Source organism: Thunnus maccoyii, chromosome 13, assembly GCF_910596095.1.
Source record: "Thunnus maccoyii chromosome 13, fThuMac1.1, whole genome shotgun sequence".
NCBI classification, from domain to species: domain Eukaryota; kingdom Metazoa; phylum Chordata; class Actinopteri; order Scombriformes; family Scombridae; genus Thunnus; species Thunnus maccoyii.
Window position 1 is genome coordinate 32155887 of NC_056545.1, and position 26217 is coordinate 32182103.

The following is a 26217-nucleotide window of genomic DNA, read 5'->3' on the forward strand; positions in this document are numbered from 1 at the left end:
TTATATAGCGCCATATCACAACAGAAGTCATCTCAAGGCACTTTTCACATAGAGCAGGTCAAGACCGTACTCTTTAATTTACAGAGACCCAACAATTCCCCCATGAGCAAGCACTTGGCGACAGCGGTAAGGAAAAACTCCCCTTTAACGGGTAGAAACCTCAAGCAGACCCCGGCTCTTGGTGGGCGGCCATCTGCTTTGACCGGTTGGGTTGAGAGAGAGAAAGAGAGAGGGAAAGGGGGAGGGGGGACAGGAAAGGGGGAGGGGGGACAGAAGAAAAACAATCACAACAACAACACAACAACAACAACAACAAGCACAAGCAGCAACAGCCAGGGAAGGATGCCATCAGGACTGTGAAGGACCGCGAAGGTTCGGCCCGGGAGTCAGGTTTTTCTGTGAGATGAGAAAGCACAAAAAACTCCGGGGAAGAAGCAAAGTTAGTGACATGCATTGATGTTACATGAATGCATACAGATGGAGAGGAGGAGGAGGAGAGAGGAGCTCAGTGCATCATGGGAAGTCCCCCAGTAGTCTAGGCCTATAGCAGCATAACTAAGGGCTGATCCAAGGTGAGCCTGGTCGGCCCTAACTATAAGCTTTATCAAAAAGGAAAGTTTTAAGCCTACTCTTAAACATAGAGAGGGTGTCTGCACCCCGGACTGAATCCGGTAGATGGTTCCATAGAAGAGGAGCCTGATAGCTGAAGGCTCTGCCTCCCATTCTACTTTTAAAGACTGTAGGGACCACCAGTAAGCCTGCATACTGGGAGCGCAGTGTTCTAGTGGGATAATACGGTATTATGAGCTCTTCAAGATATGATGGTGCCTGACCATTAAGGGCTTTGTAAGTTAGGAGAAGGATTTTAAATTCTATTCTAGATTTTACAGGAAGCCAATGTAGTGAAGCTAAAATGGGAGAAATGTGGTCTCTTTTTCTAGTTTTAGTCAATACACGTGCAGCTGCATTCTGGACCAGCTGGAGAGTCTTTAGAGACTTGTTAGGGCAGCCTGATAATAAGGAATTGCAATAATCCAGCCTAGAAGTAAAAATAAACCTCTATTAGCAAGATGATGTGTTTTATTTCAATGGATTAAGCTTAGACCTCCTTCTGTTAACCAGTGGTATGGAGACATATTTAAAGTTTTGCCCATGGAGTGATTGAGCTCAGTTCTGAAGGGGAATGAGAGTTTTTTATAAGTTGTGGGAGCAGCCTCTCAACTACCTCCCAAATAGCACAGCAGACCTTGCACACTGGCTTGGCATCCTTCCCCCAAGAATGGTTAATGCTCTCTCTTTTTGGTATTTTACTGCTTTGCATTGTGCACTTCTTGATCCTTGTAATGTATCCAAGCTTTGAGATGTCTGCATAATGTGTGAACTCATCTCATGTAATGTGTATGTTCACATGCCATGCTTTTTATGCCCCCTGCCGGTGACAGCCTTGGCCGGAGGCATTATGTTTTCAGGTTGTCTGTCCATCCGTCCCATTCTTGTGAACACGATATCTCAGGAACACCTTGAGGGAATTTCTTCAAATTTGACAGAAATGTCCAGTCAAGGATGAACTGATTAGATTTTGGTGGTCAAAGGTCAAAGGTCAAGGTCACTATGACCTCAGGTCCGCCCCATTCTCGTGAACTCGATATCTAAGGAACTCCTGGAGGGAATTCCATTACATCTGGCACAAACGTCCACTTGGACTTCAGGATGAACTGATTAGAATTTGGTGGTCAAAGGTCAAGGTAACTGTGACCTTACTAAACAGGTTTTTGGCCATAACTCAAAACACTTGATACCTTTTTATTAAATTCCTTCAAAGTCTTCACTACAAATATTATGTGAGTCCAGACAGACATGGATGTAAACTGCAACTTGACTGGTTGGCAGAGGCATCCAACCACAAGTATTTCTAGTTTATTTTTATTTTCATCTCTTGAAGTCTATCTCCACTTAAAAATATGTTTTTCTTCTTGTTCATACAGTTGGATTTTTGAGCTTCACTGTGCAGAATGATGTAGGCCTATGTGCAGAGTTTGACACTAGAAGACTGTTTTCACATTTATCTGCTGAAAGTGGAAAGTTTCTCTGTGCCCATTTAAAATTAGATTCTTAGGGGTGGGCCTATGAACAGGATTTGTGACATCACAACTAGTTTTTAAGCCAATCTTGGTGCAGTATTCAACTTACACAAGTGTGATGTGGAAACTTGAGGACTGCACTGCACATATGCTGAGAATGGACTTTACTGTGATGTAGGAGATATCTTGTGTCCAGCAGTTCAATTTCGTCCCATATTCATGAATGCAATATCTTAAGAACGCCTGGAGGGAATTTCATTACATCTGGTACAAACGTTCACTTGGACTCAAGTAGGGAACTGATTAGAATTTGCTGGTCAAAGGTCAAGCTCACTGTGACCTCACAAAACATATTTTTCTCCATAACTCAAGAATTCATTTGTAAATTATGACAAAGTTTCACACAAATGTCTAATAGGATAAAATGATAAAGTGATGACCAAAAGGTCAAAGGTCAACTTCACTGTGACACCATTATGTTTGGCCATTATTCAATGCCATAACTCAGAATTGGAAGGAGAGATTGTGACCATATTTCACATTTTGTTGGATACTGAATAAGTGACACTAATCTTGGGTGCCCATCTTGAAACTGTGATTTTATTAAATTCACTACAAATATTCAGCATTGACTTTGGGCTAGTATAATAATAAATAAGTATAACTAGTGAACACATGTCAGACAGTTTCAGTTTCATATGTTCTCTGTGACAGAGTCACACTGAAAAATAAACACATAAATAAACACATATTGTTTCATATGGGCCTATTGCATCTAATAATATTGACAAGGGAAGTATACCAGTGATTCAGTATTACACTTCCATAGTTGTGAATTATAAAAATTGAAGCAGCAGAGGCTAAGATACCGTAGTATAGAGACAGACCCGGAGGGGAAAATAATTAATCGCTCTCCATTGACTTTCTGTGCCTCTGTCACTTCCATCTGCTAGCAAACAACAGAAAAATGTCTAAAAGCTGCTGTGTGGTGGGATGCACTACCAACAGGGTAAGGAACCCTGAACTAAATTTTTATAAGCTGCCAAGCTGAAAAAAACTGGGCCTTTAAGAAGGCAAAAGTGGATAACTTTACAGGGCTTTGTGCTGTGCGGTGGGAGAGACAAACCTCACCTGAGCTGCACTGACAGCTTGTAGCTAAAAACCTCAGAAGAAATGACACAAATACCTGGACATGCCGCTAGTCACAGAGAGCAAACATGAAAGTAAAAACAGAACCGTTGTTTAATTGAAAGGTATGCAGTGTTTGTAATAGATGTTTAAATCACAGAATAGCTAACCTTCATTCAGCTTAATGCTAACTGTAAAAAGAGCCTGAATGGGAAATGATTGCATGTCTGTGAGTTTAATTTCCCCGTCTATGTTTACAAACGGTACTGGCCATATCAGCTGTGAAAAGTGTCATGCCAGCCTGTTATGTAGTGGAGTTTGCTATACAGTTGTGCTAACTCCACTGTAGATGTGATGTCAGCCCTTGCATTCATGTATTGCATCTTAGCATGTGCAATGTAATGGGTTTCAGCATATGCTATAAACTATCCTTTCCTCTCTGGTAGACAAGGTGCTAAAATAAGCCTTTAACATGCTGACATCTAATGTTTTTAGCTAGCTACAGGCATTTTGTTAGTGTTTCAGCCCTTGGTTGCATATTATGGCGCTGATTCATTTCCCCTCTGGTGGGCATTGTGCTCTGTTTCTATGCCTAAACCAGAGCTGAATAAAGAGAGAGTCACGTCATCTCTGCTCACTCCAATGGACCTTTTTTTTTGATAGCAATAGCAGATTGTGGAGCCTCTTAATAGTTCCTGGAAGTTAGCAGCTAATACTAGCAGCACAGTACAGCTGCAGCAGAATAGACTGATTGTGATGCACTTTTAAAAGGTAAGATGTTTAAATTATCAGACTGTATATTATCAGCATATCTGAATCAAATTAACATGTGCATTAAAGCATATTAATGTATTATCCCCCACTAAATTAGCAGATTTAGGGAACGTTTTTAGACAACAGATTAGGCTAGGATAATTACTGGATAAAGTCAGCAACACATAATGTTATCCACAAACAGCCTATCAACTAAATTCCGTTCTTTTAATGCCATTTTATCCAACGATGTGGAATTTGAGATAAAGGCTTCAAACATTATATTTTGCAGGGTAGGTGAGTTAAATATTATTTAGATAACGTTATAACACTGGGGTGTGTGATTGAAGAGTGGTGGGTGGAGGCGGTGAAATGAGGATATCGATTTTGGAGAATGAGCTAGTATAATAAAGTTAATGTTACACCTAAAACAGCTATTTTTGTAATACATCACTAATGATATGGATTATGAGTGCATATTTGAGACTTCTAAACTGTAAACAAAAATTTAACTCATGGGTTTAGTGTTTTTAGGCTTTGTGATTCTGTTGACTATCACCTGTCATGTTGCAGCTCAGCTGATTTTGGATTCATGGCAAAGGGAGAGGGATGTTGGAGTACCTAAGTGAAATTGAAGACACACAGTATATATATATATACATACACTATATAGATATTGTAAATCAATGCATTTTTTGACTACTAATGACCACAAATCGCACTTCTGTTTCTCTGTATCTATGCTTTCAAATTGTCCATCAAGAACTTCCTGGAACTATCCAAGGAATCTATAAAAGCCTACAGTGGCATGTCATGAGAAGACTAATGTACACCTATAAGTAATACAATATATAATAAAAGGAATATCAGTCAGTATTCTCTGAAGTGTGTTCTTCCACTTGGTAGAGGCATTTCTTTATCAAAGGTCAAACGTCATAGATATGTTGGATTATAGTGTGCTTCAGTACAATTGGCACCAAAGTCTGGCACCATAGACCGTCGGTACGATGTATTGACCCTTCCTTCTTTTGTAAGTTCCTTGGAACCATCTGAAGTCTGCGTGATTCACGTGACGATCAAGCATTTTGAACCTCGGTTGAGGCGACTCTTTCGTTATAATGGCTCTGAACATAACCAACGAAGACAACGAATACTAGCCAATCAGAGGCAGAATAGGGCGGGCCTTCACGGAATGCTGGTGGGAAAAAAATTCAGGCGACTGTTACTGCATCGAAACGCACAGAGCGAGATGTATATTACCAATAGCTTGCTTCTAAAAGAAGAGTAAACACAACTGTTGTATGTATGTAAGTCTTGATTTTACCACTCAGTATTGCTTATTAGGCGTTGTACATTTACACTTTTGAGTGTTGTTGGCAGTTAATAGTAGTTAGTTTTTTGTTTTTTGTTTTTTTTTTAAAACTACTTTAACTTACCAATGGGAAAAAGTCAGCTAGCATCTTATTGGCAGTTTTGTTAAACTGCCAAAGTATTTGGATTCAGTGTTAGCTTTAACGTTAGCTTAACGTTACATGTATCCTGTGACCAGTTGGACCGTGTAATGTGATGAGGAATATAAACTAATACTACATTGCAACTGCTCCATAGTGTTTGGATAGGCTACATATTATGGTTGTTAGCTTTAAGCTAATTGTTACCAAAAATGCCGACAGTGTAGAAAGGATCACACATTAATTTGATAGCACTGGAGGCAGAAACCCCAGTAAGTAACTAAGTAGCTTTAAGTAACGTTACCGGTGGAATATTCCAATCCTAAACATAAAGATGCAGTCGAGTATTGACATGCATTCGGACTCAGAATTTGGAGACGAGAACTCGGACTTGTCAATTGATTAAATGAAAAAGTAATATAGATCCAATTGCACATAGCCGCACTATGGTTCAAGTCACGCACACAGCGGCAGCTGCGGCACAGACAGTGTAGCCACACACACACACACACACACACACACACACACACACACACACACACACACACACACACACACAATATGCAACGACATGTTGTATGTGTGGGGGGCTGTGGCTGCCTGTACGCTGTGTACTGCAACATGTTAAGTGTAAAAGCACCCATGAAGACAAATCGGCTTAACAAGTTTGACCTCTGACAGCACCTTCTGTTGACAACTGGATTGACCAGATGAAACATGATGACTGCATTGCCATTCCCCTGTCCTGTACATTTCGGTGTTGTTACCACTGGAGGTGTACATGCTCAGTTGCACAAATACACTTTGGAGAGAAATCTGACCAAGTTGGAAAAGCTGCTGAAGAAGGGTATGGGCATGTTAGTTATGGTAATAGTAGTAGTATTGTATTCTAATTGCACTTATAATACCTTTGGGCTGGCATTAGGCAAATAAAGACAAATTCAGTGCTATTATTAAATCACCCAGTGCTTCAAATAAAAGGATACTTACAGCTGAAAACCAAAATCATAAGCATGAGTATATATTGATGTGTTCCAGGTGTTGATGTGGACTGTGTGAATCATCTTGGTCAGACCCCACTGTTCTGTGCTGCTCTGTTGGGCCAAGTGAAGATGATAGAGCTGCTCTTGCATTATGGAGCTGACCCCAACCAGTAAGTCAGTGCCTGGTATTCATTCTGAGGATACACACACATATCTAGTTTTCCATTCTCAAAAGGTGTGCCTCTGAAGTATTGTTCATAATGATGGAATGGTTTTGTTTTAAAAGAAACTGAGTAGTAGGAGGAATTAGCGTCAGAGATGTGGACTTGGGTCACATGACTTGGAATAGAGTTAACTACAATGATTCATGACATCACTCAGACTTTAGCTTTTTGACCTGGAATGACTTGATATTTCTCTCTCTAAAAATGATGTTATAAAAAAGTATACAGTGAATTAACTCTTCATATTTCTGACATCAGATATAGTTTTAATTAAAAGCACCATCTGTCCCACCTGCTCTGAGGGACAGATGTGTTTAGCAGTGCACAACAGCACAGTATCACATTTGGACATGAAAACATTCAGGTTAGCAGACTTCTTATTTTTATCGTTGCCTGTTTAAATGACAAATATCTCTGATGGCAGATTATTACAGCTGTAGCCACCCAATGTTAATGGTGTAAGTTACTTACCAAAAGGCCAGAATTGAACATTGTGCTGTTAATGTGCTCTCTGCAAGCCAGTATTTGTACTTGGCCAAAAATCATTTGTGAGGTAAAAGAAGCATCACTCTAATATCACAAGTGGACAGTATGTTTTTGTAGTTAATTTTACATTACATTACATTACAAATGTTCTTTGGTTGTAAACAGATGGATTCAGTAAGATATTTTACACTAGATTCAGATTTGATAAAATGACATTAAATGTCCCTCTTCCCAGGAATACTACATAAAGGCATGCCTGACCATTTTTCTTTTAAATGTTATAAAATGTATTTATACATTTGAAAAAGTGTTTATTATTTCTGTAAAATTACTATACTCACTGGTACTCAGTTAAAAAATTAAAAATGGGCGCAAAATGACTTGTTTAGGATTCAAAACACAAATTCTAGGACTTGGACTTGACTTGAGACTTGTTGGTCTTGACTGCGGACTTCATAACCTTGGGACTTACTTGTGACTTTAAAGAATGTCGTTGTTCTACCTCTGCTGTTTACTTTCACTGTCTTACAACACAGTGAATCATGGCTATCAGGTGGCAGCATATTGATGTCAACTTTCTTCTAGTCGCTGTGAGGATTGGAGCACCCCAGTCCATGCAGGCGTATTTTCCTGTAACCCTTCAGTGCTGAGTGGCTTGCTAGATGCTGGTGGAGATCTAAGGCTCCATGACTGGGAAGGCCGGACACCCTTTGACTGGCTCATGGCTGCAAAGAAGGAAGACAGTGCCAGAGTAAGTTGCTGAGTGGAAGCAGTGTGATTTTTACTTAGGACTTGGAATGGAATGATCTTTTTGAAAGTCATAGTGTCTGTCAGTGTTCTGTCTCACTGGGTGTAGGTGGAGTGTGACATGTATAGTTGCAAGAGCAACAGTGGAAGCAGTAATAGTTTGACTGCTTAAAGGGGTTGTCCAGTGATTTAATTTAGTGACAGATTAAAAAAGAATGGTCAAAATTGAAGCAGCAGAGGCTGAGATATCATGACATTTAGTATGGATCAAACTCCAAAAACAGTGGGGGCCCAATTTTAACTGCAAGTGCAATGACAGAGCACAGAGTGGTAGGTCTTGGGTGTGCGGATAGCATGGGTGTCTGATTGCATCAGACCAATGCTATTTCAGCCATAATTCTAATGTATCTCTACTTGTAAATGGCGACACACTAATGTCACATAAAAGTATTTACACCACAGTGTGTTTAAAGAATAAATCAAGAAACGATACTTTTGCTTAAAAGAAAGTTGAAAAGAGGTGATGATAAGCCCTGGTAACTGGGACGTCTTGTTCATAAACAGGCAGAATATCAAGTTATAACTGACCAGTCTGATGTGTGCAGATGTGTGTGTGTGGTTATTCTGTTGCAGCCTGGTGTCATCAAGTGGTTTAATGAAGGTAAACACAGCGAGCGACTGTGTGTAATGGCACCGCACTCTGGTGCAACACTTCTCTAATCAGAGGCTGCAGATTAATAAACATATCTGTCCTGCTGCCTTCAGATGCTGCTGGGATTTTATGAACTGAAGGAGAAGCTTCTCATAATAAAGTAACTGTGGACAATGGACATTGCATGCATCACCCACATTCACTTATAGATCATGCAAATTGATTTACTGACTTTCCTGTTTTAAAGCTGGAGTGCAGGAGTTTTGTCTACCCCTTCTAGCAGTGAGAGAAATTACAAAAACAGTGTTGTCACGCGCTTATGTTTTGAGTGTCACACAACTGCTGTGAAACTAATTGATTCACTATCAGAATTTGATCTGAATTTGATTTGATTTGAGCTGCATGATTAAATTATTTTATCCCCATTCGAGTTAGCAGATTCATCTGGCCAGCATGGGAATGTTAAACCTGACACAGGATTAAAACCTTTGGAATACTGTGAAATACAGAGAGATTTATCTGGCGGTGATAGGCTTAATCAGCACTGTGTGAACCTGTTTGGCAGATACTTGAATGTAATGGATGTTCATTTATATGTGAAAGTTCCACGTTGCAGGTTTAACATAAAGCGTTTAATATAAAGCGTTATTTTCTATGCCAACTTTGGTTGGAGAGTGTTTAATTGAAATAAATTATTTATATTTCAAGCATTATTCTGTTATTGCAGCATGTTTGCAGCAAGTATTTAGTTTGAACTTTTTGATAAAATTACCAAAGCAGCAGCAAATTGACATTGTGCCAGAAATAAATGTGATTCTAGGATGTCTAGGAACAAATTTCAACCTCATTGCTTGCACTGGCTGTGATCCAACCTGATAGCATCTTTTACTAGACCCTCATTGTCTAGTTAAAAATAGAGACTTTCTCATGGACAGTGCACAGTGCACACACACTAGAGTTATCTTGTAATTCATCTTCAAAAATGGCAGTAGTTGCAAGCATGTTTTGATTTAATGATAAAATAATTACCTTTGCAAGACGAACATGAAGTATATTGTGAACTTTCTACACTATTAGCAGAGCTGGGCAGTGATCAGCAATAATAAATGAGACCAGCTGACCAACACACACTGCAGCATTAAACAACTTAAACCAACCCTGGTGCAAAGAAAATAACTTTTAATTAATAATTAATGCAGTTAAATTTTGAAATAAAAAGGCAGCGGACCATTTATCTTATCTGCCAGTTATGTTTCATATTTTATTTCAGTGGAGTAAGGACACTAGTGAATGGTTTGGCACACAGTATACTGGAGCAAGAGACTGAAAATAGTCCCCCCTTTGCTATTCATTCAATCAAGAATTGGTTTTGAATTGAGAATAGATTCTGAATCGAATTGGCATCCAAGTATCATGATAGTTTTGAATTGGAAGATAAGCATATCGTGCCAGGCCTACAAGATCATTTCTCACGACCTTTATTTTTCTTCTTTTTGTTCCATCTTCGTATAAAATTTAAATTCCTAGACACTTTGGTCTGTGAAATTTACTTAAGCACACAACACTCTAAAGGTGTGCATACAAACTGTGTACGCCACACCACGCACATTCTCCATTCGCCTTTGCCACTTTTGTCTAAAAAAATCCAGGGAAAACTCTGCTTCTGTCATAAATGTCTATTCTCAAAGGCCTGACCGATGACATTATCATAAATTATTTTCGTAATGTGTGTTCACACTGAATGTAGACTGAATTTACGCCTTGTAAACTGTGCGACTGTGAAAGCTGGATATGCTTTTGCAACCAAACAGTCAATATACCAACTTTACAGATGGTAGCTGTAAGCTGGCTAGCAATATCTGCACTAGGGCTGTCCCCAACTCAGAATTTTCATAGTCGACTCAGTCGGCACTTCAGACCATTGCATGGACTCGGAAGGGGGCGGGTGACGTGTATTCTCATCCACAGTCTGCCAGCCTACATCTCTCTATATCTTGTTATATATATTTCATTCTTATAGGCCTACATTCTTAACAACATTACATTATTCATTTGTTGCTTTCTTCAATGAGAAATATTATTCATGTCTCTGCCCAGTTATCACAGTTACAGTACAATAAAGTTTAACTGCAGAGCAGCCATCCCACACTAAACTGATATAACAGCTACATGAGTCTCATGTTTTACCTGTAGGAGTCATACTGTTTTATTGCTGTTGTTCATTATCTGTGATGTGAAAAGATCAGATTTCCACAGTCAGAGAAATAAAAAGTTTGCGTCCTGGTATTAGTTCAGTTATAAAATCCTAGCACAGCATGTAGTGTCTCTGCTGCCGGCTACTAACAGCGCTGTCAGCTGAGGAGTTGATCACACTGGACAATAGAAGAGGAGACGGTAGAGACGCTGGTACACGTCTGTTTTAACAGGAGTTTAGCCAACTTTGCTGCATTAAACACTGGAGCTGACAGCTCGGAGCAGGAAACAGTCTCACTGCGTCAGGTTGTCCTCTGTTTGTATCACAATTATGTATTTAGGTCATTTAGAGACAAGAATCTGTAAGAATTCATAGCCTATCATGCTGTCATTTTGCTTTATGCTCTGTATAATGACGTGCCAAAAAAAGGCAGCAATTCCACTGAAAAAATACAAGTGGACTCAGGAGCTTTTCGACTGATGAATCAACTCAGCGATTTTTAAAGAGCAGCCCTTGTATGTTTATTCAGCCCTAGTATATTGTTATATTTTCACTCGTTAGGGGCCCCACCCTTCCTTTGAAGGGAAAATTTGTTAAATTAATAAGTCAATCTGAGGTTTAAGCTCTCTGATTACCAGTGACCACATGTCTCCGGCTTCTCAAAGGATATAAAAGACAATTTTGTGGATAAATGGACATTTATTTATTTAATAGCTAAACATCTTAATAATAGATGATAAAGAAAATGATAGAACACATGAATAACAACATGATAATGGAAACCTTAACTCAGTGGGGAATAGTGAAGTGAAGCTAAACTAAAGCACTCACTAAAGCCATGTTATGCCTACTGTGTTGAAGACTGTCGCTGCAGAGATGTCTTGGCAGGTCTGGGTTGTTGTGCTGGGTTGAGCTTGCTGATGTGGCCTACTTGCCGGATACAGCCTGTTGGTTGCAGGATTGCCATGAGGATGTCTCTGGGCTGCTGCATTGTTGAGTTACCAGCGAGATTCAGCTGATCTTGCTTTGCAACCACTGTTGCCTTTACTCCCCACATCTTTTCTAGCTCCTCTTTCAGCCCTTGGTATTTTTCGAGCTTCTTGTGTTCCTTCTTCCTGATGTTGCTGTCGCTTGGGATTGCTACGTCTATCACCACTGCCTTCTTCTGTTGTTTGTCGATCAACACAATGTCCAGTTGATTAGCCATCACCAGCTTGTCAGTCTGGATCTGGAAGTCCCACAGGATCTTAGCTTGGTCATTCTCAACCACCTTAGGAGGTGTCTTCCACCCTGACCTTGGGACTTCCAGCCCATACTCAGTGCAGATGTTCCTGTACACTATATATCCTGTGAGTTTTGTAAACAAACAATTTCTGATTTATAGTCTGATTTTTGTTATGCCACACCCGTTTTTGCATTTGTAGCACCCCTGAGTGGACGATTTGAATGAAACTTTCATGGTATGTTTCAGGTTTCAAGTATGTGGATATACCCTGAAAGTTTTGTGATAACTGGCCCAGTGGTTGTTGACTTTGGTCTATTTATGTGCTGAGCCACACCCTTTTCAAGTTCATTGGTCAATATCTTGAAAACTATATAAGATATAAACTAGCTTTATGCAACTTTTGATGAGCTTGGACCAATAATGATCCACAGAAAATTTGGTAGCAACTGGACCTATGGTTTAGGAGATGTCAAAATGGCGTTTTTCAAAAAATTCAAAACAATGGAAAATCTGTGTAGGTGCAAATAGGCGTAGCTTATATAGATAGATTTGTCTAGACCCAAAGAATCCAGGGAAAGAAATTTGTTTGTTAGACTTATGGTTCAAAAGTTATAGGCCAAAACGTAAAGTTCGTTCGTAAAGTTCACCACTCATATTCCTTGGGCAGCCCTTGCATACAACCTCCAATCAATGGGCCAAATCCCATGTCCCTTACATTTACCATCTCACAGGAATTTGCATAAACAATTCTGAAGTAGAGCTGTGTGATATGACACTATATATTGTGTGACGAGAGAAAAATATCTACCATGTCATATCATGTTCTATCGTTTATAGTGTGACGCAAATCACACTCTTTACAGCAATATTTTTCATCATTTGGAGTCTGTCCATTTTTTACACAGATTACATTGATAAATTAGTCTTGGCTTTTTAGTCGTGAAGCTTTTATTGCACTTATAGTAACATAATGAGTTTAGTTGTTGTCAACTCTCCAACTCTCCACCGCTGTCTCCTCTGCTGCCTGCCCACGCTGAGAAAGAGCAGAGAAGCAGCGAGACAGCAACCATAAATGACAGCAAAATGCAGTAGAGACTGTCTTTATTTATGTTATTTACCAAATGTATGTGCACTCGTTTAATTTCAGCTCAGTTTGAGAGTGTCTGCTGCTTTTTGCTGTCATTTATGGTTGCGCTACTCTCCTTTGCTCTCTATGGTTCACTGCTGGGGGGCTGAGCCCTCAGTGTGTGCTGCACACACAGGAGAGAGTGAAGCAGGTGAAGTACTCAAGTTGATGACATCTACACTTGTTACGTTACTGTAAGTGCAATAAAAGCTTGGGGAGTAAAAAACCAAGAACAGTAATTACTTAATTTAATCCGTGCAAAGGATGGACAGACAGCGGGGGAGGGAGGGGGGCATGGACCAACTATTTATTAATTGAATTAAAATGTGCTATATTGGGATAGGTATTGTTATCAGAATATGAAATGACCTCTATTGGGATATGAGATTTTGGTCATATCACCCAGCCCTATTCTGTTGAAGAAAAATAATAAATAATTAAAGCTGCAAGCAGAAATAAATGGACCCTCGCACCCTTGTGCATGTTGGGGCCCGGAGCAGTCGAAGGGGTTTTATGGCAGGCATGCAGATGTGTTCAGGACATTCTCTGTGTCCACTATGTGGTGCCAGAGAACACCCATTAAGTGTACATCATGTTGCTGTATATCAACTGCAGTCAACACCTTGAAAATTTAATGTAAATCACATGATGTTTGTCATGTAAGGCTGACTTCCTGTTGTCAGTAGGTGGAGCTATGACTATGACTCAATATTGATATATAGATGTGTTCAGGCCAGGATTCTTATCAAGCATGAGAAGTTTGGTGGAGGTTGGACAGTGTACTAGAGATGTGCAGAGGGCCCAGTATTTGTATTTGTATCTGTATTTGTTAAGGCAGCAAAATTATTTGTATTCGATTAAAGGCTTAAAAGTCCTGTTTTTGTTTTTATTATGCTTTTAAGTTTAGAAAATTTAAGTGTCAGTAACTCCAGGAGTGATGTCCAAATTAGGAAAAGTGCGTCATTTGGGTGGATGTGACTCCCCTCGTTGAGACCTGCTGATAAACGTAACAGTGGAGCAGAGGAGAGAGACTGAGAAAGAGATGTAACTGACCTGCATGCTGGTACATGACTTTTTTTTTTTTCCTTCCCGAAAACAAATAATTTTAAAAATATTTGTACGAAACAAATATTTGTAAGAAACCCACTATTTGTGCATTGCTGAATAACGTATATGTATTCGGGCACACCCCTACAATGTACATTCAAGTTACAGCAACTTCTTGCTTTGTGGCGTAAGGTCAAAGTTTGCTGCGTCGCCATGGCAAAGGCATTCAATGAAAATTTAAGATTTTGATAACTCTTCATTGTAAAAGTCTTTAGATGACACTGACCAAATTTGAAGTCCGTCTAGTTAAATCTCTGGGAGGAGTTCGTTAAAATACAAAGCCTGGAAATGGCAAAAAGTGTGCAAAAATTTAAAAGTAAATTCAAAATGGCTAACCAGTAGGTGGTGCCAGTTGCCAGTAGGCTGCATTGTTGCTATGATTCAATATGGGCCTGTATGAGTCCTCAGACTGGGACTGTTATCAAACATGTGAAAATTGGGAAAGATATGACGATATGGAGTGGAGTTACAACAGTTTGTCTTGCAATGGCGAAACAATATTGACACATAGATGTGTTCAGGTGACAACCTTCATCAAGCATGAGATATTTGGTGAAGATTGGACAATGTAGCCTACTTTCAAGTTAAAACGACTAACGAAATTAGTTAATTAAAACGAAATTCGACGCATTGTCATGTCAAGGGCATCCAATGAAAACTCAAAATTTTGATAACTTTTCATTTTTAAGGTCTTTAGATGACAATGACCAAAATTGAAGTCAGTCGGGTTGATTCTCTAGGAGGAGACCATATTTGTCTTTTACACGTGTCTAAACAGTGCCACGAAACTGTAGGAGCGCTCGAGATGGTCTGAGGCGAAGGAGCACCAGCCACAGATGGTCTCGAGCACTCCTAGTTTCGCGGCACTGTTTACCATATGGGACATCAGCTACTCAACATCGCAGCTCTCCCTTAAACTGTCACTTGCTATTGGTTTGCTGCTAGCTACTGTCAAATAAATAGGTATTATGTAGCGACATTTACAAGGAGTATGCAGCCTATATGTGACACAAAAAGGCAGTTTATTATTTTGGCCGTTAAAAAATATCCTTGGCTAATGGATTTTTTTTATCTGCCAGTCCCCTTGGCAGGTGAGTCAAAAAGTTCATTTTGGACACTGGTCATGGTGTTCTCAGGAGGTTTGGCTAACCTCCATTCTGTCAAACCCGCACTTGGGAGAAGAGGTGAAAAGGGGTCAGTTTTGAAAAATTCAAGAACAAGCAAGGCTGTCCTCTTACACCAGTATGTTTTTAATATCTTATTTATGAAACAGTTCCAGGGTTGTACCTGAGGGCAGATGTCATAATTCAAATAAGTAAATGAGGGCTAACAGAGTTACGGCAGCTCATATTAACACTAATGTAGAAAAAATGACTCATAAACATGAGCATACATGAGAGTAGAAATGTAATTGATAGCTTATTCACATGCAATGTGCAGTGGCCTGCTTCATTAATGGTTGAAACAAAGTACTGTTTACACTTAATACAAATCTGTTCTGGTCAAATCTGCATTGGCCAAATTATATTTTAAGGTGTTATATTGGTATTTATATGAGCCTTGTTTTTACATTGTTATCTACTGTGGATTTATGAAAAGTTATGGAAAAGACTTGATGTAATCTATAAAAGGGAAAACTAGGGGGCCAAATATCTTTGTTGGAGGGCCAGATTTGGCCCACAGGCCACTTTTTTCCTATGACTTATGTAGTGTTGCTATTGCTCAGTGTTTACTAAGAGATATGTCCAGGAGATATTGTAGAACATGTTACATGTTGGGATAGTATTCAAAATGCTCTACAGTCTAAAAAAATGTTCACTTGTAAACCAAATTTTGCCCAGTTTTAATAGATACCCAAATGTCTGTTGAATATCTAAAGCCACCAAATTTATTAGAATCAGTGGTTTGTTTAGTCCTGCTGCTGAGAACTCAGAGGGTTTCTATCTCATCAGATGCACGACTTCCTGGAAAGCTGCATATTCTCCATGCAACATCTGCATCAGGACCCAGCCATGAGGAAGCTCTACTGTAGCCCATTCCACATCTCAACCTCCATCTTGTTACACCCTTCATCTTTGCTGGATCGCATAAAATTATGGTATGATGTGTGAAATGCAATATTAATCATACATTTACAATTACACTGTCTTTTTGCTTTCTGTAGTGAGAAGTTTTCTTAATAATTTTCTTTTTAGGGAACATTTTATGATTTTGAGAAACCTGAATAGCTGGAAAAAGACATTTTTGTTTAATTCTACTGAAAAAAGCAAATGTGCGCAAAATCCTATCATATCGAATCCTAAAAATATTTGTTAAACAAGACACACTGATCCAACAGAAAGAAAAGGGCCCCACCAAGCACTCAAGTTAATGTAGGAAACAACTGATTGAATGCTGGAAGCAGACATCACTAAACTCTCCCTCTCTGCTAGGCAATCTCCAGTGGTCCTCATTCCTAAAAAAGATGGGGGCCCAATGTTCAGTGTGAACTACCTGAAACTTAATGCAGTGATGTACACAGATTATCTACATCCTACTGAACAAGAAATACTACAGTTTAATACTAGAAATGGTATTTTAGTATTTTGAGGGAATTATCAGCAAATTCTGCTTGCTTGAGCCTGGAATGTTTTAGCATATGTTTGTGTGTGCATTGTGGTAATAGAGCTGGTCAGTCATTGCTTCTACCTTTCATGCTAAAATGGTGCAGAGCATCATCCAACAAGTGGAGGATTTATTTATAGTATATTGGAGGGCACAAGATTGCACTAATGTGACAAATTAGTGTCTTAAGAACAATGGTGCAAAACAACATGGCTGCATACAACACATACTCCTTCCCTGACACTGCACATAGTATGTATGGCCATACGCTCCCATATAACCACTCAGACGTATCTGATATGAGGATATGCTGTAAAACAGAGTGTCAGGCATTTGTCCATTTCAAATATAGTGCACTTTAAGAGGAATTTTTGTTCTGCTAAAAATATTACCACGTAATCTAACATATATGAAAGAATAACATCTGTATCATCTATATCAAAAAATTTGATCAAAGACCATTTTTATGAATAATTATTAGCTGTTGTGTAATCTATAATGCAAGTGATATGTTTGTGTGTGTTTCTACTCCATTTAGTGGAACTGACATGCAGCTCAATAAGAGGACAAACAGCAATTCTTCCTGTACAGCAGCCCACTGTTTAGGCTTCGGAAAGGTATTTCACATCAACATATAGAGTATCCATTTACATGTTGTTATGTGTGCAGTCAGTGTTGGGGAGTAGTGATAGTAGAATCACTGCAAGTTTAACTATATTTTCATATTTCATATTTTATATCATGTTTGGGTCGCATAGTTATTTTCAAAATCATGCACATCTTCCAGTGGTGAGCTACTTTTAAGGGCTAGCAATGTCAATCAGTCGGTTTACCACTTTGGTCAAGATTGAAATATGTCAACAGGTTTACATTTTTGACTTTTAGTAAAACTTCTTGACAACTTTTGAAAGAATTACAGTAAAATTTGGAACAGATAACCATGGTGCCCATAAGATGAATCCCAGTGACTTTGGGGATCCTTTGACTTGTCCCTGGCACCACCAGCAGGTCAGAGTTTTCACTAATCCATACGAATATTTCAACATCTACCTGATGGATCGGCACAAGTGTTTAAACAGAAATTCATGGTTCCAAGACAGTAAAGACAACTGACTTTGATCCTCTGACTTTACCTCTAGTGCCACCATGAAGTTGGCATTTATAGTTTTAAGGAAAACTATTGAATGGAATGCCATGGTATTTGGCATTTGACATTCATGTCTCCCTCAAGATGAAATGTAGTAACTATTGGTCCGTTTACTTTTCATCTAGCATCCGGTAAAATTTTAATTTGTCCAAAACTTTCGGCTTATGACCAAATGCCTGCAAAACTAATGACATTCCCATCAGCCTCATCTGTACTATGTGTTTAGTGCTAATTAGCAAATGTTAGCATGCCATACCATGCTAAACTAAGATGGTGAACATGGAACATTGTACCTGATATACATCGGCATGTTACCATGCTAGCAGCATTTAGCTGGGCCCTGCAGAACTGTAGTCTTGTGCCGAAGTAGGTGGACCTCTCATTTGAATGTAGCAGTAATACATGAGAGGCAAAGACTGGGGCTAGGTCCCTACCAACTCCTGATGGAAATATCTGGCTCTTTAGTTCTCCATTATGTTCACCAACTGTGTCTGTTAGCTGTTTGGTGCTGAGCAGGTAGTGTACAGTGGGTATATCAGAGCTTTTTCTCTAAAAACAGCTATTGCTGCTGGAAATGGCTCCGTAAGAGCAGTAAGAGTGAAGAAAAAACTTAGCACAAAGGGGAACTGCTGAGTCAGGTGATAATTCTCTGTGGGTTCATCAATATGAGCAACTACAAGTGACATCTTTTACAATGTTGATCCACTCTAAGTATAAAAATATTGATTAGTCACTTTAAATCTTTTAGCATTTGGAAAAAAATTATAAGCATGTTGTATTACAGGTAAATGTAGTACTTATTTCCAAATAATTGGTGTCCCAGCAAGAGGATTTCTGTCTTTGAATTGGCTGTCCCTTCAGATTTTAACATGTTGAAGGTGTTACAGGGTTCAGACTGAGGCGTTTCACAGCAGTAAATTAGCTGAATGCATGACACTAAACAATAAGTCAAAACTAAGTTTGTTAAGCTCGCTGTATTAAACCTTATTATAGGAATAATATACTGGGCCTAGTGCTTCAGATTTATTTTTAACTATCATTACTCTATTGTTTACAGTGTTACACTGCCACATAGTGCTTTCATTCTCATGCATAATATAATACATCTCCTGCTGCTTTCACTAAATGTACATACAGCACATACTGCTGTATCACATCGCTGTGAAACTAGAGACATGAGTGTTCTCCTGTGTATGTTTGTCTAGGTGTGTGTAGACAAGTCATGCCAGGCGTTGGCTGTGCCAACATCAATTCCACTGATCAGAGAGAGTGATCTGACCCAGGCTGATGACCCTCTTTTCTCCTTCACCTGTGGCTCTTTGACCTCCATGAACAAGTAAGCCCATTAAGAACCATGGCTGAAACCACACCAGAACCACACAATTCCAAGTATGTTGACACATACAAGGAGTTTGACTCTGTTGTCAGTAGCTCTCAGTATCCTCACACACAGTGAAAAGGGATGCCCCCTGCTGGCTAGATTGAAACACAGAAATAACATTTTACCTTATAAAGTTCAACTGAAATTAAATTGCAGAATTGGAGATGTTTATATTTTTGGTTTCATGATGGCAGCACTTAGTTTTGCATTAATTTAATGGAATGCTGTTACAGAAGATATACTTTATTTTGATACAGCCAATCAAATCTTTGCAAAGCATCACCCATAGTTGTGTTGCTTGCCTCATGTGAAACTGTGAACTCCCTCCATGATTTCACAGGGGCAAACATGCAAGCAGGGTCTTTAGGAATATAAGGGCAACTACACCCAGACAGACCTTGCCTTGAACTTGATATCAGGTTAAGTTTCAAATTTGGCAATGTAAGTAAAGTGTTGACCGTTTTGATTTCATACCGGAGACACTGGCCAAATCTGTCAATCACAGATTGTGTAGACCTGATTGAAGGCCTTAAAAACACTCTCAAAACATTAAAAAATTACTCAAATAGTGATTTTGCTAAAACCATGTGTCTCACTGATGATTGGATGGTAAAAAATGACACACAACTCACTAAAAGAGAAAACTGTCAGCCAGATCTCATGAGAGCATCTGTTGCATCTACAGTTGGAAGAAGAGCTTCCAAAAGAAGCCACTGTGATCCACAGATGCTATGGAATAACATTCTGGACAGACAACTAATGGAGCCGAATAGCAGATTTCAGAGTGATTCCTTTGGTTTGATGAAGGGTGCAGGTGCCCTTTCTCAAGGGTTGGACACATTTTCACAAAAGTCTACAATACAGATGCACAATACACATTATAAAATTACAGTAAAGGACTATTTTTGTGCAGCAACAAGAGAAAGAAAGAAAGAAAGAAAGAAAGAAAGGAAGAAAGAAAGAAGAGTAAAAACGCTGTCTGGCCATCACTCACCAAGTGACCTGACATGTTCCCCAACTTAAATTAATTGCTGACAGCAACTATCACGCTACCCATGACAAGCTGCACATGGATCAAAACAAGCAGCAAGGCTGACAAGTTGTCTCAACTGTTTGTTGATATCTTCATTTGAGAGAGAGACCACGTAAACATTGGACTGATTGAATGATGGCATTATTATTATTGGTGAGACTTATTATCATTGAGAGATTGTCTGTAAAGGGAGAATCTGAATAAATAGACTATGCATCTGGGATTATCTGATTTTCACCATAATAATTACACAGTGCTTCTTTTGATAAATTGGAAAATATGTCAGTCAGTCTGAAGTTAATAAGACATTTTTCCTGTTCATTGATTTCTTATACTCCACAGAAAATCTTTTCAAAAAATGTAGGAGAAATTATTACATTCATTTTCTACACACTAAAATAGTCAAGTCAAGTCAGTTTTATTGGTATAGCCTAATATCACAAATCACAAATATGCCTCAGAAGGCTTTACAATCTGTATAGCATACAACATCCTCTGTCTTTAGACCCTTGATTCGAATAAGGAAAAACTACCAAAAAAAAACTTGAATGAAAAAAAATGGAAGAAACCTCAGGAAGAGCAACAGAGGTGGGATCCCTCTCCCAGGATGTGTACAGAATAGAACAAGAAAGACAAATTACAGAAATAAAGCATGGAAAACAGGATGACAAAATTATAATGGATCTATAATATATATAAATAATGCAATAGCGTGCTACTATAAAATAATAATATAGTAACACGCACCTGGTAGCCCACTGGTTAAGATGCAAGCCACATAACTGCAACATCCACGGTTTGATTCCAGCAGCAGTTGCATGTAGGTCCCCATCTCTCTCTCCCCTTTCCCGTCATCTCTTATTGCAGCTATCTAATAAAGTCATAAATGCCCAAATATCTTTACTTATAGTAGAGATAGTAAAATACAGAGCAGAGTGAGATGGAGTACAAAATATTATGAGTAGGAATTGAACAAAAGTAAAGAGTAATGAAAGTAATGACATTTTCTTTAACTCAGAGATATTTTAATACATTCATGACCAATGTGTGTACCATTACCAATATTCCAAAGGACATACAGCACTAAAGAAACTAACAGAAGAGTTATTTTATGAAAACAAGAAGAAAACTTAAAGGATCCTTGCTGGTAATGTAACCCAAGCAGGCTGGAGCCTCTCTATGCACGCTGGACTCAAGAAGGTACGGACCTATCTAGTCAACTCTCTGTCAGCTTCACTAAATTTGTGCACTTCTGTAAACTTTTTGTGATTAATATTGGGCATTATTGGACAGCAATGGCATATGACTGTGGGTCACTCATTGGGACGGGGAGGTGGTTGGCTCACCCGCCTGCTATCTGGCCGGTCCAGGTTTTCAAATGTAAACATCAGATTAAACATTGAGGAAAAGGTGGAGAGGATAAACTCCAGCTGTGATCCCGACCACATGGACAAGCAAGAACATCTGTACATCCATCTCAACATTGAAGGAAACGGTCCTGGCCACATGGATCTTCTGGGGATCTCAACCGCCCGGATGGTGGCCTTTTCTCCCCGCTGAGGTTGAGAGGAGGTTCTGGGTGCACTGGGCTGGTGCTGAGGGGCTTAAGAGGAGCTTCTGCCCTCAGGCCACTGGGATCCTGGATGAGATTGCTGCATAGGACTGTCCTCCGAGGCCATTTATCATACCACAGAGCATGCCTGTCAAAAACCGTGTCAAATTCAAAGCAATGTTTCATCAGCAAAAAGACCTGGGCTGTGTTTCACGGAGTGCTTTTTGGACTACTGTTGGTACTCACTGCTGTATTGCCTGTATTGTCTGTCTGGCCAGAGCCATTAACGTTGATGGAAAAACTACTGGGACACCAAGTGATTGGGCTTGGGACAAATGCTGGCTCGTGGCCAGTTGATACTCCTACAGTGAGTTTTCATCATAACTTACTGGGATATTTTGCAATCTATTCCTCTGTCCTGCAGCATGGACGAGCTCAGGTACTAGAGCGAATCACCAATCCAGTAGACTGGTCATCTGCCACCCTGTTTCGGAGAATAGCAGGTCTCCTCTTCATGCTGCTCCTGCTCCCCGGAGATGCTCGGCTAAATCCTGGACCAGTGACCCCTGGAGCACTGCAGAACTTCGGTGCTGGTTTGTGCCTGAGTGTGTCTGGGACTCCACTGGTGCTGGTGATGAGTGAGCATCAACTTTCTGAGCCAGGCTTCTCCCTTAACAGACTAAACTTTGTTAACACCAGGCATGATATCTCAATGAATAACTTTTCACTACTGGGCTGTGGAGACCTTGATAGGTCCAGTGTTTCTCTCATAAAACCTGCTGCTGACACCACTGTGTGTCGAAACCCTGCAGTGAGGAGGCAAACTTCCAAACTGTCAATCATGCAAAAGTCTTATGGGACCTGAAGCTGAAACTGAGGGAGCTATTAGGTGGACATTTTAACTTCAGAAGCATTATTGCGAAGAGCAATCAGCTAACTCATCTTCTGTCTGACTCAAATTTGGACTTTCTCTGTCTTACTGAAACATGGTTGAAACAAACAACTCCTGAGAGTGTGTTCATGGTGCCCAAATACCAATGTCTCAGAAGAGACAGACCTGATGGAAGAGGAGGAGGTGTGCTTTTTTATGTGAGAGACATCAAATGTGAACATGTGGTTTACAATGCAGGTAACACATTAGAATATGTAAGGATAAAAATAATGTTATCCCAACAAATGTCTTATAACATCATAGGTGTCTATAGGCCCCCTTCTGCAGATGACACTTTCTTTGATCAACTCACAGAAGTCTTGAAAAAGTGCAATCTCAACAAAGAATTGTTGCTTATGGGTGATTTTAATGTGAACTGGGTGGATAAATCTAAGAGGAAAAAACTAAAAATGATCACAGAGAAATTCCAACAAGAACAACTAGTAAATGGCCCAAGTAGCATTGCAAAATGCTCCAGTAAACAGATTGATTTGATATTTACCAACAAACCAGGAGGAATAACTAAAAGTTATAATTTAATCACTGGTTTATCAGATTATAACCAAACCCTATGTGTGAGAAAACTGATTAAAAATAGATTTAGGACCACAGCAACTAAGAAAATGATCCTTCACTGCATATCCAGAGCTAAGCAAGAAGAAATTGTCAGTGAAATTGACAGCTTGAACTGAGATGATGTAGCCTACTGTCCTCTGATGATATGGACTATGGCTGTGATACTTTTATTCACAGAATCAACTCTGTGAAGGAAAGATTTGGGCTAATGTGAGGATAAAGATAAAATCTAAAAATAAAAACAATTGACCTTTGTTTAATGAAAATTTGTGGAAACTAATGAAATCTAGAGATGCTGCACTAAGGAAGGCAATTGAAACTAGAGGAGACACTGACATGTTGATTTATAAAGGTTTAAGGCACAAAGTAATCCAAGAGCTAAGAGAAGCTAAATCTCGTTTTTATCTCAATATACTGAATGAGGCAAAAGGCAACAGTAAATTGATCTGGAAAAACATCGATAATCTCACAAAGAGGGACCCAAAATTTTATTTTAAACTTAAAGTATAGGGAAAGTTAATTGAAGATCAACTTACTGTTGCTTCTGCCTGTAATAACTTTTTTCTTTAGTCTGTATATGAGTTAGGAAAAAAATGTACGAAAGGGAAACAGGATATTGTTCCAATAGATGCTACAGGCCAGGTTTTCGAGCTGATGGAGACTAATGAATTCCAAGTAAACAAAATCATCAGCTCCTTAAAAAGCTCCAAAAGAAGAGAGGCTTTCCAATTTGACACCACGTTTGTTAAATCACACAAAGATATTTAACTCCCCCCATTGCTCATTTAATTAACTTGTCTTTTAATCACAGCTCCTTTCCTGATGACTGGAAATGTGCCATTGTCACGCCTATTTTTAAATCTGGAGACCACCTTGAAGCCAGTACAGACCAATAAGTATACTGCCAGTACTCTCAAAGGTTGCTGAGAAAGTTGTCGTTAAACAACTGACAACATTTCTTAATACAAGTAATTTTGGTCTACATTGTATGCAATTTGACTTTAGAGCAAATCATTCCACCAAAACTGCTACCTTGCACTTAATAGAGCAAATTAAATCAAGACTTGATAAAGGAGGACACAGCCAAGATATTTATGCATGCCATGATTCTTTCCCATATGTCTTATTGCATCACATGTTGGGGGCAGGCTGGAGACATAAAACCTCTTGAGTTCTTATACAAACAAACTCTAAAAACTCTTGACAAAAAGCCAATGTACTTCCATCACTGTAGGGTACTGGAGAAATTCAATTTACTGAGCTTTGACAATTTTAGATTATTCTCAAATTTGTGCCTAGTTTATAAAATTTTGAATGGTTTTGCCCCTCCTCTACTATGTGACTTTGTGTACACTAGCTCAGTAAGTTATGAGGAGCTGCAGTTCCATCAGTACGTTCAAAACTAAATTAAAAAATCTGCTAAAAACTACTCAGCTCTGTAACCACTGAATCTAAATTTCATCTCATGGTCTTCTCATAAATGCAAATAATCTTGCTTTTAATTTGACAGGTTTACATTATTAATTAAGGGTGCACGATTCAGGAAATCTCAAGATTTGATTCGATTCCTTGGGGCCATGATTCAATTCACAATCGATTTGCGATTCAAATCGATTTGCGATTCAAAATCGATTCGATTCTTGATTCAAAACAATTCTCAATTCAATACATTCATAGATTTGATTCTAGATTGATGTTTTGAGTTACTCTTTCCATTTGACTGCGGTAGTCACTTTTATAGGTCTCAAAGAAAAAAAATCACACTGAATCAAATGTAAACATTTACTATTCAATGTCAACCCTAAGTAAGAGTTATTTTCCTTTAGTCCACTCAGTCAATAGAAAACCAAGGCAGCCCTTCACTAATACACAAATAAAAATGATTGCACAGATAAATTGCTAAGTGCAAAACTTCAAATAATAACTTAAATTCATACTTCAAATAACAAAATCAAACAAACAATAGCTGCCTGCTACATTTAACTGCAAAGTGCAAACAAGAAAATTGATCAAATTGGTCAAATTGATCACTATAAGCTGATGATTATTATAACAGATTTTGTTATTGTTTCTTAATTTCTCATGCAGATTAATGTCAAATTGACATTTGTATAGCCTATTTATTACAACATGAAAATAAAGTAATGAAATGGGCACCTTCACTATTAACTGAATTTTATTGACTGTTTCAAAATACATAACAGCTGTTTAAACGCTTGTTGTTTTGCTGCTTTGTTTGTTTGTTTGTTTTTGGTAGTTTGTCATGAGCTTCAAGGAGCGCAGCGAGAAAGTTGAACCAGAATCAACTTTTGGAGAAACACAACCTGTAACGCTGTACAACCCTGCCATGAGGGAAGACAGAAACATTACTGGGAAGAGAGGAGGACATTTCTCTTGGTTTGATAATGTTAAAAGTAACGTTAGGCTTTGCTGACCGGTTCCCGACTCATTTTAAAAAAGACGAGAGAGAGATATAAACATGGGTTGAGCGAGCTAGAGAGTGGATGAAGGAGGCGAGCAGCGGTAGTGAGAAAGCCAGTGAATGAGAGGAATAAAACGTTATTTTCTGATTGTTTCACGGTGGTTGCAAATAAATATCCCCACAACTGCACAAACCTGCAGAGGTGCACAGGAATGCCTGACTAATCGCATTAGTCTTGTCAAGGTCCTTCCCTTCGAGATAATAAAATCCAAAATATGCCCAAATGATTGCCGTCATTGCCGATGGGGCAAGTTGTATTTGTTTTTCTGTCAAGTATTCCATTGCTCGCGGTCTTTCTATGACACACACTTCACTTCCTTCATGCCCCTGGAGTTCAGGCAAAAACTTGCGCAG

General features: G+C 39.0%; 1 protein-coding gene across 8 annotated transcripts in view; it reads left to right on the forward strand.

Annotated features, from left to right (window-relative positions):
- The first annotated feature begins 5036 nt into the window (after positions 1-5036).
- The window catches only part of LOC121909836, a 57754-nt gene continuing 36573 nt past the window's right edge, over positions 5037-26217 (forward strand). For 2 of the 8 annotated variants that reach the window (XM_042430588.1, XM_042430590.1), the window contains exons 1-7: positions 5039-5269; positions 6095-6260; positions 6452-6566; positions 7692-7857; positions 16110-16255; positions 17300-17378; positions 19114-19244. In XM_042430588.1, the coding sequence (XP_042286522.1) occupies positions 6131-6260; positions 6452-6566; positions 7692-7857; positions 16110-16255; positions 17300-17378; positions 19114-19244 (767 nt within the window). In that variant the 5' untranslated portion in view covers positions 5039-5269; positions 6095-6130. Of the gene's footprint in view, positions 5270-6094; positions 6261-6451; positions 6567-7691; positions 7858-16109; positions 16256-17299; positions 17379-19113; positions 19245-26217 lie in introns of all 8 variants that reach the window. The other 6 variants (XM_042430594.1, XM_042430591.1, XM_042430589.1 and 3 more) reach the window with 6 other exon arrangements.